Source organism: Tenrec ecaudatus, chromosome 13 (genome assembly GCF_050624435.1).
Source record: "Tenrec ecaudatus isolate mTenEca1 chromosome 13, mTenEca1.hap1, whole genome shotgun sequence".
Classification (NCBI taxonomy): Eukaryota; Metazoa; Chordata; class Mammalia; order Afrosoricida; family Tenrecidae; genus Tenrec; species Tenrec ecaudatus.
Window position 1 is genome coordinate 56,164,607 of NC_134542.1, and position 14,017 is coordinate 56,178,623.

A 14,017-nucleotide genomic window follows, 5' to 3' on the forward strand; every position below is an offset into this window, starting at 1 on the left:
AAATGCGGAAAAGTAATTTAATAAATTGTTCCAGGCTACATCGGAGAGAAATACAGATATAATTCATGCAATCCTTGAAAGTGTAAATAAGGGAAAATAATTTCTTCTTTGTGGAATTTTTTGAAATCCAAGCTCTGTGTTACCATGGATACTGGATGTTGCTTAGAATCTTGTTCTCTTGTCAGCAATCAGAGTCCATCTCTGTAAACAATAAGGCCTTGCTCTGTTCTCAGCATCCTCAGTCATGTTTGATCGCAAATCACACTTTTGCTTATTTCTAAAATGAAGACATAGTGATCTTTGGGGTAATCTAAAATAAACCCAACTGTGTTAGGCAGGGTTGACTAGAAAAACAAATTCATAGACATTCATATGCATGTAAGAAAGAGCTTTATATAAAGAATAATTGTATATTAAGGAAACATCCCAGCCCAGTCCAGATCAAGTCCATCAGTTAATATTAACCCATATGTCCAATACCAGTTTATAAAGTCCTCTGCAGACTCATAACACATGCACTGATGCCGAATGCAGGAAGATCACAGGGCAGTGGGTAGAAAGTCTTATAGATTCAGTGGTGGTGGAAGCATCTCAGAGCTGGTGTGCGTTTCCACGTGGCTTCTCGAGGTCCAGGGTTCTGGCTCCATCAATGTGTCTCCATGTCATGTGGCTTGTCAGAAGGAATGTAAAGCAGAGAATGTGTCCTGCCTCCGGGAGGAAGACAGGAGTCCCCAGAATCCTCAGCAGAAATCCATGCCCACACATAGCCTCATTGGCTATGACTGATTGACAAGCTAGACTCCACCCCTTCACTCAAGTTGATGGGAGATAACTGTCAGGGTTAGATATGGCATTGTGACACATGACTGATATTATCAAAATTTCCCCCATGATATCAAAGAACCCACAAACATTTTTTCGCTTTAGCAATGGCTATTTAATTCACTCTTAAATAACCGCTGCATGAATGCTTCCCTCGTTCTACTTCCTTTGTATTAGGTTGTGGGAAGGGGATTTTTAAGGCTTAGTGGGTATCGTTAAAAGGATCCTACTTTGGAGCTATGTGCTACACACGCTTGGAGTCTATTCTCATGCAGGTGCGACAAAGAAGCAGAAAGTCCGAGTCTGGGTGCCTGATAGGAATTTCCCTCACCACAAAAATAATAACTACTTTCTTTTTTACTAGTACTGCCATAAAGGTAAGCTGAAAAGTGTATTTAGCCCACAGTGATGCAGGAAGCATAAAGTGGAGATGGAAAGAACACACAGAGTCACGGCACTAAGAAGAACTAGTCGGCATTCAAGCTCCTCAGGAGGGAGCACATCAGGCATTGGAATCTACTCGATGGTAGTGAGTGAGTGAGAGCATGACGCTGAAAAAGAAACAAGGCTCCTGAAGGCAGAAGGTCGAGCTGCACCGTAAACATTAGCCCAAGACAAGGCTCCAGGGACTGACAGAATGCCAGTTGAACTGTTTCAACAAGCTGATGAAGCACTGGAAGCACTCAGTCATCTATACCAGAATATTTGAAAGAAAACTCCTTGCTTGACTGACTGGAAGAGACCCATGTTTGTACCCATTCCAAAGAAAGGTGACCTAGCCTCCAATGAAATGATTTATAGAGGGAAGAAGAAGACAGGCGACCCAGCATAATGCTCCAATTATAGAACAATATCCTTAGTATCGTATGCAAGTGACTTTTCACTAAATATCTTCTGGCAACGATTACAGCAGTCCATTGACAGAGAGCTAGCAGAGGTTCACACCAGATTTAGAAGAAGCGTGAGCAAGGCATGCTCCATGGCTCTTCCTTCTAAGCAAATAATACCAGAACGATGTTTACTTGTGTGTTATGAACTATGCAAAGGCATGTGGCTCTGTGGACCATACAAGCTATGGGTCGTCATGAGATGAATGGGAATTCCAGAACACTTCCCTGTGCTCCTGTGGAACCTGACATGGAAAAACAGGCCACTGTGCAAACAGAACAAGGGAATACTGCATGAGTTCATATCAGGAAAGGTGTGCATCAGAGTTGTATCCTCTGACCATACCAATTCAATCTGTATGCTGAGAAATCATCAGAGAAGCCGCCTTCTATGAAGAAAAGTACAATATCAGAATTGGAGGAATGTTTATGAACTACCTGCAATATCCTGATGACACAACTTTGCTGGAAAGTGAGGAGGACTTGAAGCACTTGCTGATACACGTCAAGGATTGCAGCCTGTAGTGTGGATTGCAACTCAGTGTAACTCACTCACTCACTACCATCGAGTTGATGCCGATACAGAAAGGGCAGGGAAGAGCTGCGCCTAGGTGTTTTTGCTACTGTAACTCTTTATAGGTGTAGAAAGACTCATCTTTCTCCTACAGAACAACTGGTGTTTCCGATCGCTAATCTTTTGGCTAACAGCGCACAGTGTAGCCACTAGGCCAGTGGGGCTCCCAACTCAATGTAAAGAAAATAAAAATCCTCATAACTGGACCAGTAGGAAACATCATGATAAATGGAGAAAAGATTGAGGCTGTGAAAGATTTCACCTTTCTTGAATCCACAATCTATGTTCCTGGAAGCAGCAGGGAAGACATCAGGCAGCAGGTTGCATTAGGTAAGTCTGCTACAGAAGACTTCTTTACAGTGTTGATATTCAAGGAGGCTAGTTGAAGATTAAGGTGTGGTTGGCCCAAGTCATGGTATTTTCTCTCGCCTCTTACGCATGTGAAAGTTGGACATCAAATAAGGAAGACCTATGAGAAATGAATACATTTGAACTATAGTTTTGGCCAAGAAGATTTCAGGTACCATGAACTGCCAAAAGAACAAACAGATTTGTCTTGAAAGAAGTACAGCTAGAATGCTCCTCTGAGACAAGGACGGGGAGACTTGCTCACATTCTTTGGGGATGTTGTTAGGAGACCCCAGTCCCTGGAGAAGGACATCGTGCTTGGGAAAGTTGAGAATGAATAAGAGGAAGGTGCTAAATGAGATGGATTGACACAGTGGCTGCAACAATGGGTTCAAACATAACAATTGGGAGGACGACCCAGGATGGGGCAATGTGTTGTTCTGTTGTAATAGGGTCCTTATGGGTTGGACCTGACTGCCAACATCTATTAACAGCAGGTTTCCTTATCTTTTGCTGATTCCAACTAAAGAGTGGGAGAAAAATGAGGTTTTCTGCTCCTGTAAAGCGTTACGATTTCAGAAACCCACAGGGACAGTGCTACCCTGCCCTATCGGCTCACTAGGAGTTGGAATCAACTCAATGCCAGCGAGGTTTTTGAGTTTGGATTCATAATAAAATTTAGATTATATGGAAAACTATTAGATACAGATCTTAAATAAGTTGCTTATAGCAAAGACAGATTACTATAGTTTAACACAAATTAATTTATGCTTGCCTGCCCCACCATAAATCTCAAGGGGTGACCCTAAATCTAGGTCTTAACTAGGACTACTCACTTAACTGCTAACCCAAAAGTTGGTAGTTTAAACCTAATCAAATGCGCCTTGGAAGATAGGGCTAGTAATGTACTTTTGAAAGGTCACACAGCTTGTGAAACCCTGTGCAACAGTTCTACTCTGTACTCACGGGGTCAAAATGAGTGGGAACTGACTGCAGGGCATGTAAAAGCCACAGCAGTGACCCACTGGAAAGTCCGAGACAGAAAGTCATAACGCAACAACAACAACACACATCTAATTGCCACGGTCAATCCTGACTCAGAGTGACCCTATAGAACAGAGCAGGCTTGTCTTCTGGGGTTTCCGAGGTTATATGTCTTCACAGATGCAGAAATTCTCATCTTTCTCTTATAAAGTGGTTGGTAGATTTGAACTGATAACTTTGCATCAGTTAGCAGCCCAACTCTTAGCCCCCTACACCATCAAGCAAGGCTCCTTGAAAGTCTTATGGCAGCAAAAATAAATTTCCAAAAGTACTATATCTACCCAAAGGAAACAGAGTGGGAGGATGCTGGGTGTTGGGGGAAATGGAGGCAAAGTTGCCTCCATTTATGCTGCTCTACTTCCAAACCACGCGGAGCCCTGGTGGTGTGGTGGGCCGCGCGCATGGCTGCCATCCCAGAGCTCAACAGTTGGAAACAACTGAGGCTCGTGGGGAGAAAGATGAAGCTTTCTACTCGCGTGAGAGTTACTGTCATGGAATCTCGGAGTCAGTTCTGCTCTCTCCTGCAGCGGCGCTACAAGTCAGAATTAACTTTATGGCAGTGAGTTTGGTTGTTTCTGAGCGATGTCCAACCCAAAGGGGCACTTCTACCCTGTCCTAGGAGGCAGCATGAACTCCGTGTTAGTGAGTTTCTTCGTTCGACCCTCCAGCTTGTCAGCTTATAGATGTAAGTACGTTCAGCATTTCGAGTCATGGAACATGCTAGCATTGCTTCTTTTTCTTCCTTTTCTTTCTTTCTTGATCATTTTATTGAAGCCTCTTACAATTCTTATTACAATACATACATCAATTGTATCAGGCATATTTGTACATATATTGCCATCATTCTTTTCTAGACAATTATTTTCTTTTTTTAATAAATCATTTAACATCTCATGTACAACTCATCACAATCCATCCATCCATCCCTTGTGTCAAGCACATTTGTACATTTGTTGTCGTCATCATTTTCAAAGAATTTTCTTTCTACTTGAGCCCTTGGTATCAGCACCTCATTTTTCCCCTCCCCTCTCCCTCCCTCCCCCACGAACCCTTGATAATTATAAACTATGATTATTTTTTTCATGTCTTGCACTGTCTGATGTCTCCCTTCACCCCCTTGTCTGTTGTCCATTACTAGCATTGTGTCCATGCCATGCTGGCAAAACGACATGGCCACCTAGAGGAGCAGACCTAACTGAAAATATTTAGAATATCTAAAACTTTATGCTAGAATACTAAATTCAAAAATTCAACAGTAATCAAATGATATGAAGGGATAAACAGGAAAAATAAACTGTTCCTTTTATGAATTTATCATTTGAAACTGTATGAATTATAAATTTCTAATGAAATATATATTTTAAATTTTATTTAAAAATTGTTTACACTGGTTTAATTTCAAGCAGAATATCTGATAATTTTCAAAGCTGATCATAGCATTATAGTCAAAACCCAACAACCAAGTTCACTGTTGGTGATCATAGCATTATAGTCAAAACCCAACAACCAAGTTCATTGAGTTGATTTCTGACACATACTGACCTTTGGGGCGGAGTTGAAAAGCCACTTTGGGTTTCTGAGATTATAAATCTTTATGAAAATAGATGGCCTCCACTTTGTCCTGCCCAATGACTGGTGAAGCTCAATTGCTCACCTTGAATTTAGGGACCCAACCCGGTACACCACTGGAGCTTCTACCGTACCATTGTAGGGAGGGAAAACAGAATCACATGTGGATCAGGTGATGTTAGTCTTTCTCACATCCTCAAAGCAATTTTAGTCTTAGAGAATATGGATGATAATCAACTGTCTGGAAGGATATAGAGATATTTGTGTGTTCTAGGATTGAATGAGAATATTTGGTCTTTTTTTTCCCCTCTGGCCTATCTTGTGTATTTGGCAAGTATTTGTATCAGAAATGAAAAGGCTGAAGCATATTTACAATCATCGTTTCCCAGCTTTGGGGTGGGGTTAAGATCAAGTGTATACTCTGATAATCAATAGGAAACTAATTTCTTCCATAAATTTTGGCATTCAATTATAAGCTATTTTAATCAATGCAACATCTTGAAACATGAGTTCTTTTATGAGACGACCAGGAAGTCTAAAGCAATCCTTTATGGCAATGTGCTTTTAATTCTTAGGTCAGATGTTGCCCTTTTATATAACGATCGCTCCGTCCTTGAGAATCATCACGTGAGTGCAGCCTATCGACTTATGCAAGATGAAGAAATGAATATCTTGGCAAATTTATCCAAAGATGACTGGAGGTGAGTTTCAGAGGAAATTTAATTTTAGGAAAAGGATAAAATGTGTGCTTCAATGTAAAGAGAACAGATTAATTGCAATGCCTTGTTCACACTACAAACTTAAAAAACAAAAAGACTCTAACTCAGAATGTTGAGAACCTAGCAGACTTTGTTCAAGAGCTACTCTATTCGATGGAGGAAATTCTTCCAGGTCATTTCTATATCTATACACATCACAATCAATCGATAACTCCATATAACCATTCCATGGATATTGTAATCCACATAATTTTATATTCTCTAGAACGGGTCTCTGCTTATTTTATTCCATTTATGTATTCATACATAAGCAGGAGAAAGATAAGACTTTCTACTCCCATAAAGAGTTATAGACTCAAAAACCTACAGGGGCAGTTCTATCTGCCCTAAATATTTGACATACTGATGGTTAAGAAAAATCTCATTATTTATCTGAAATTCAAACTTAACGGGATGTCCCCTATTTTTCTCTTTTAACTCACTTTGATTATCTTTTTTCATTCTCAATTCTTACAGGAAAATATTGATGTCAAAATAGAAAGGAGAGGGGAAGGAGGGTAATGATATTTACCTTGCTTAAAATTGAAATGCCCCAATTTAACGTTAATATTTATGTCTCCTACCAGATCTCCTGCTTCCTCCACTACAATGTACATTTTTGTCCTCTAAGGCAAATGTTAGTCACAGGAAACAGATTGTTTTATGTTATGAGAACCGATCAGAGATCACAGCCATTCAGGAACCCTGCTCGTTGACCAACTAGAGAAAGTTGCACATGCAGAATTAATTTCTTTATTTTCTAAAGAGTTAGAGACCAAAAAGAACACATAAATTTGAAAAAAACTGAAATTTATGTATTCTCAAATAAAATCTCTGGCTCCAAGTTGATTCAGACTCATAGAAACTTTATTAAACAGAGTAGAAGTCTGTTCACAGGGGTTCCGAGACCGTTAATATTTATAAGAGCCGACAGCCTCATCGCTCTCCCATGAAGCTGCTGATGAGTTTGAATCCCTGACCTTACAGTTAGTGGCCATGTACTGAAACCACCACGCCACCACATATTCCTGAGTTTCACAGCTTGAGAACTGCCTCCTCCAGGAAGCAGTATATTTAAACGTTGTATTGATGTGTAATTTACATACCATACAATTCAATGAATGAATGAATACATCAAAAAGAGGTGTGCAGTCATCACCAAAATAAAAAATTTAGAACATTTTCTTCCTCTGTGTTATTTGATCCCCATTCCCCACCGGCCTCCCGTGTCATAACCATAAGAAACTATTATCTAGTTATGGTTTCTATAGCTTTATCTATCCTGGATTTCATGTAAAGCAAGTCAGACAACCCTCACCCACCAAAAACAATACCAAAGCACAGAAAAACCTCAATTCAAATGACGATCAAAAATGACAAAACTAGAATAAATTAAAAATTGGTCAATTGGGAAAACAAATGATAAGATGTTAAAATTTGACTTAACTATATCTGTATCATATAGGCTAAATTATATATATGTTATATGTATACACTATACACATATTAGGTTAAATTAATGCAAATAGAGTTAGGTTACATTTTAACATCTTATCATTTGTTAACCCTCTTGATCGGTTTTTCATTCATTCTAGCTTTTCTTATTGTCTGCTTTCTTTCGGATGGAGGTTTTTCGTTTACCTGCTATTGTTGTTGGGGTGTTTTGTATGACACTCTTTATATGAAATCCAGGCCAAGGGAGCCCTGGTGGTGTAGTGGATTATCCATGGGGCTGCTAACCACAAGATCAGAAGTTCAAAACCACCACCTTTTCCAGGGAAGAAAGACAAAGCTCTCGACTTGTAACCTAGTTACAGGCTCAGAAACCCACAGAGGCGGCCCTGCTCTGTCCCAGAGGGTCACTATGAGTTGTGCTCTACTCTATGGCGGGGAGCGTTTTTAGAGTGATATATGTCTGCATTAATTCACTTTCTGATGCACACTGTCTGAAGGCCAGCTTATGCCCCATGCTGTAATCAGCCAAACTATGGGTACAACCAACACACGGACGTCTTTGATGATCTTTCAGAACTGAAAAAGCAAAAGCTTACAATACTTGTTTTCTTTTAAAAAAGAACAACCTTTTGAATTCACTTGAAAAAAATAATCATGAACCCATTGCATCTTAACAGAGACAACATATTTAATTTACAATGTACTGTATCTTTCTAAACAAAATGGCATTTATGGGAAGGGAATTATTGTTTCTATCTATGCACATTTCCCTCCTGTCCTTCCAGTGACCCCAAGTTTAGAGAGCATTTTCTGGACTCTTTCCAGGAGGAGAAAGACTGAGATGGGGGGGGGGCCCAAGACCCAGATGGTGATTCCCAATTGTAGGAATCATCGTCACGATGGTCGTTGGTTGCTTCTGTTTATATCATAACTGGGGACAGTGGTAGAAGAACAAGGAATTTGGCACATTGTGAGAAGAACCATGCCAGTCTTGCATGCTCCTAGATTTGGGGGGTGTAATCAAAGAGCTGTGTCACCTCCACAGTTGCACAATTGAGACTGCACAGCTGAATCAACAGGAGGTCAGTGTGAAGTACCTCAAGGTCATCGTTGTGACCATATAGGACAGGGTTGAACTGTCCCTGTGAGCTTCCAAGGCTGTACTGTAGGAGAGTAGAGAGCCCCATCTTTCTCCTGAGGAGCTCGTTAGTGGTTTGAACTGCTGACCTTCGATTTTGCAACCCAACGAATAACCACTATGTCACCAGGGTTCCTCTTGCTGTTCTCAAAAGTTGCCTATCCTCCTGGCCAGAATCCAGTTATGTCACCTCCCGAGCGTTCTGTAGCATGTGTTTCTATGGGAACACACCAACCATAGGAATTGAAGCATTCTCTGCAACAATGTGTCCAGCTTTCCCAGCTTGGTGTTTGTCAGTGACAAATGTGTCTCCTTCATGAAAAAGCAAAACAAAGTCAGATTTTTGCTTTTACTATCATCATCAATGCAAACTGTTGGGTAATGAGATAGTTGATAAGTGAGAGGAGGGATTAGCTCCATTTGCTATCGTATTGTAATGGGCAACATGAAGACACAGAAGGGGGTTTTGAGAGTACAGAGCCCTCTTGTCCCTGTCTCTTCCCTCTGACTCTAAGCTTCATAGTTTTGTTAAATATGTAAGTGCAGAACTGTCTGGAGTCTCCCAGCCCCACATCAAAGCCTAACATTTAACCACGGGGCTAAGCACAGTTTTCCTTTAAAAGAACCCCTGCGGTGCGATAGGGTCAGTGTGGGCCTGCTAACCATGAAGCCTGTGGCTCAAGCCAGCAGCCACTCTGTGGGAGAGAGTTGAGGCTGTCTTCTCCCAAATGATTTACACTCCTGGACGGATGATGTCAGGTTACTGTGATTTGAAATGCATTTGAGAGCAGGAGAGTAGGCGGGAGAAGAAGGGCATCTCCTTTTCAGGGTGAATGTGGAAGGCTATCAGTCTCAGATAACGCTCTTTGTAACTTCCTAACTCCCTGTGTTACGGGGCGGGGCGGGGGGGTGGTGAACCAAGAGCAACCTTTTATCAGCACTTTCAAGTTTAAGAATTAGAACCTTTTGTGGTCTTGTCCATTAGGAACAACAACATGTAATTAGTGATCTGTAAGGCAATGTTTCCCTTCAGAATACTAAGTGCCCCATCACCCTCTCCTCCTATTGACTCCACAGGGATCTTCGGAACCTAGTGATTGAAATGGTTTTATCTACAGACATGTCAGGTCACTTTCAGCAGATTAAGACGATACGCAACAGTCTGCAGCAGCCTGAAGGGTAGGTGACTTCCTTTTCCATTGATCACGTTCCCTGGGCTGGGCAAGAGGACCGGAGGTTTCTTTGCATGGATAATTTGAGCATAACCTTCATTGGGCAGGATCGACAGAGCCAAGACCATGTCCCTGATCCTGCATGCAGCAGATATCAGCCACCCAGCCAAATGCTGGCGTCTGCACCATCGCTGGACCATGGCCTTGATGGAGGAGTTTTTCCGACAGGTACCCTTCTATACATTGCCCAGAAGTGTTTGGAAGTCATGACTCTGTGTGTCTACTGTGCTCTGCAGAAACCTGGGCTTTTGACCTAGGCTCCCAGTTACAGAAATTATCAATGTATTCTTAACAGTTTAAGCAGAATGGATTCGCCTTGCAGATAAATGCATTAGACAGTGCTAGGAAGCAGGGCTGGTTCAGGGGTAGCACTGTCACCTTGTATGGCAGAGACCAGGGTTTGAACTGAGCAATGTGGCTCAAAGGGCCACCACCACTATTCTGTCTCCGGAGGCTTCTCTGGGCGGTATGCGTCAGCACAGGTTTCTGTGGAGTGTCCAGCCTGAAACGGACTAGGAAGAACCTGACACTCTACTACTGAAAACCTTGTGGGTCACAGTGACCTTGTCTGCAATCAGTCTTAGAGATGTTTCATGACGCATGGGGTTTGTTCCAATGTCATCCTGAGCTAGGCAGACTCCTCAACCCAGTAGGATGATAAATGTTTTCAAGAGCAGCGAGTCTTGGATCTCAGATTCAATGTTGGGGGAAGAAATAAGGCATTAGGGTTGTGGTCACCTGTCCGTAGGAGCCCCGGTGGTATAGTGGTTCTGAGTTGAGCTGTGATCTGCATGGTTGGCAGTTTGAAACCACCAGCAGCTCTGAGGGAGAAAGACTGCCCTTTCTACTCCCATGAACAGTTGAAGTTTCGGAAACCCATGGGGAGCGGGGGCGGGGTGTCGCTCTGAGTCAGTATTAATGATGGCAGTGAGAAAGAGAAGAAGAATTGTCTAAAATAGATGTTATTAAGAAGACTAAAAATTTGACAACTTAAAGAAATTTATAAATTCCTTGAAAAACAGAAATTACCAAAACCAACACAAGGAAAAAGAAAGAAAACCTATATTTATATGTACATCTGCTTAAGAAATTGAATCTGTGATAAAAAAAATCTTTCCATGAAGGAAACTTTAGGCTCAGGAGGTTTCACAGGTGAATTTTTAAAAACAGTTTAGGAAGAAATAATACTAATTTTTTTTTTGCAAATTCTCTGTCAAAATCTAGAGAAAAAAACATGTCGGCACAAATCTTATGACATGGAAATAAAACAATACAAAGAACATACTCATATCTCTCATGAGTCTAGATGGAAAAGTCCATAAAATATTAGTAAATGCAACAGTATATTAAAATAGTATGCTCTCATTCTGTGGACACTCTGGTGGTAGGTTACTCACTGAGCTGATAACCACAAGGTCAGTGGTTCAAATCTACCAGCTGCTCATCGGGTAAAAAGTAGTCTTCTGTACATGTTTAGCATCTTAGAGACACAACGGGTAGTTTTATCCAATCCTCTAGGGCCACTTTGAGTCAATGGAATTGACTAATGAAATAGTTGGCTTTTGTTTTAGATATCATGACCTGAGTTGTTTAAATACTCAAATAAGTTAATGTGATGCACTACACTAACAGAAAAAGAAAATAAATGTAGGGGGGGGAGGTGCCCATGATCATCTTGAAGGATAAGGAAAAAGTGTTAGCTAAGAAGAAAATAGTGACGAGAATATTTGGGGAGGGAAGATTAAAATGATTATTTTGTTTTAAGTTAAATCTCCTCGGGCCCTCTCTATTTTTTTCAATGCTGCCAGAGGTAGTATGTTGGTCTTGGGTGCCCTTGCGTTGATGCTGACTCATTGGGACCCTACATGACAGAACAGAGCAAACTGCCCCATTGGGTTTTCTCAAAAGGAGCCTTGGTGGCATAGTCGTTCTGCATTGAGTTGTGAACCACAGGGTCGGCAGTTTGAAACCACCAGCCACTCTGAGGGAGTAAAACAAGGTTTTCTACTCCCATAAAGAGTTAGAGTTTCAGAAGCCCACAGGAACAATTCTACCATGTGGTACAGGCTCACAGAGAGTTGGAATGAATTAGTGGCAATGAATGGGTGGTCTTTTTTGATTGTTTACAGAGCATATCACCAGGTGTCTGTCCCACCTAGCTGCAGGGTGAGCACGAGCCCCCAACTTCGGTAGACTCTGTACCTGAAGTCCTCCTAGAAGAAACTTACAGCATATTATTAGAAAATAGATTGTGTTCCTCTTAGTAATAAATATATATTTGGATAATGCATTCTCAGCCATGGATCAAACATCCACAAGACATAGACATAACACCAACAAAAAAAACTATTTCAAAAAAGTAGAGAAAAAAAACCTGTAGCTGTAAGCAAGGGTAACAATGGAACTATGTAAAAATTAAAGTCTATAGTTTTAGGAAGTGTCAAATTTCTGTAAAAAGTTGTTTTCTATAAGAGACACCCTTTTTCTATAATGATCATTACGTAGTTAAGAAATGTGGGTGGTTCTCATAGAATTTAGAGGGAATGATGGCCACATTCCTGAAATAAGCTGGACAAAGGTTAAACCACTTCACCATTTCCCTTTCCCCAAATAATCCCCGTAGAGAATGACTGCCTGGTCAACTCTATCCTTGGTCCTCCTGCTGCCCTAAGCCCATGGTTAATCACCGCTCTGAAAACCATTGATGGCTTGATGACTCTCCAAACGAGGAGGGGGACAGACCCAGAGGGAGGCCCATGTCCAAAGCTCAGACTTGAAAAACCTACGGGTCCAGAGCTACTCTGCACTCAGGGAATGGACCTGACAGGAACTAACGATGACAACGCCTCTGCCCAAAGGCTTCTTGCATGTTTGTTTTGGTCCCTTCTGTGACTAAACATGTAGGTTTTGGTGCAAGAGGTTTCTCAATATTTTTGTACTTTATTTTCTCATCTGATTCCTTTTTTTAAAACAAGACAAACTATTTTGTCCTCAGATCAATTGAAAAAAATTGTGTTCCATCACTGTAAATGATACCTTGTTGACGTTCACTGGAGCATTCACACTCCTGGAAGACAGTCCCTACCTCTGCCACAGCTGTTTAAAGGAGAACTCCCAGCCAGCTCCAAGGGATTCCGTTGCTCAGACAGGCGTGAGAAGCTATCAGATGGTAGCACAGACAGCTGCCTTGTTTCACTGCTGATGGGACTGGATTCTCTACCTCCCTGTCTGTACACTCATTCCCATGAAGATAATAGTATGCACCCAGGGGCAGGGATGAGTGGTGGTGTGGTTAAATAACCACTGGGAGCTATATTGCCCACAAACATGACCGGTCTCTTAGGTGGCTTGGGAAAGTTGTAGTCATGCTATCACCTGGTGGGGACAGGTATAACTGTGTCCTGACCAATCCTACCGCCAGAGCCCACGTGGGATGTTTGAGGGGGCTTCAAAATTCAGTGGGACAATGCCTTTGTTTAATTCAACTTTTCACAAACCTTTTGAAGCTCCCTCAGATGTGTCTCAGATAACTATATCAAAATTCATCTTACCTAAAAAATATACATTTTTCTCCTTGTATGCCTTCCGCAATAAATAGCATGGGAGCCATAGCTGACCACCCAAGGATTCACTATGGCCAGGAGGCAGGTGGGGCTCAGATATGCCTCCATGCCCCACCTTCCTTTATCTATTCATACACCACCCATTCTTTCCACACCATGCTCCATCTCTGCTGGGTTCTCTACTGGGAGGAGGCTCCGAGCTCCAACACTCTGCACATTTCGGTTCTTGTCCTGCTCGCAAGAAAGGTTTCAGGTGTTGGGCAAATTTCAGACAAGAGTCAGAGGAAATGTTTGAGCAGAAAGCGCAAACTTAATAAAGGGAGATGCTTCGGAAAAGAAACCCAAAGAGCCCTTAGCTAGTTTAAGAAACCCTGCCTCCCCACCCCCTGCCCACACACCCCCCCCCGAAAAGGTAAACCTTGCAATTTGCTCATGGAAGCCTTACTGCCACCAAAAGCTGAGCTTCTGGCAGGACTTCTGCTATTGGCTGGTCCTCTGTAGCACCTCTCCTCCTTTCAGATATACATGTCCCTGCAATCTAACAACCTAGCACCCCAGACTTCATGAGGTGCGCTTGTCTCAGACCCGAAACTCAGGAGTCTGTTCCTTCACTGTGGGAGTTGTGTG

The 14,017-nt window shown here is 41.8% G+C and overlaps 1 protein-coding gene across 1 annotated transcript in view; it reads left to right on the forward strand.

Moving 5' to 3' along the window:
* The window catches only part of PDE1A (phosphodiesterase 1A), a 289,743-nt gene that overhangs the window by 230,849 nt on the left and 44,877 nt on the right, over positions 1–14,017 (forward strand). Inside the window, exons 8-10 of the mRNA XM_075529458.1 lie at positions 5,820–5,945; positions 9,673–9,774; positions 9,875–9,995. Coding sequence (XP_075385573.1) covers positions 5,820–5,945; positions 9,673–9,774; positions 9,875–9,995 — 349 coding nt within the window. The remainder of the gene's footprint in view (positions 1–5,819; positions 5,946–9,672; positions 9,775–9,874; positions 9,996–14,017) is intronic.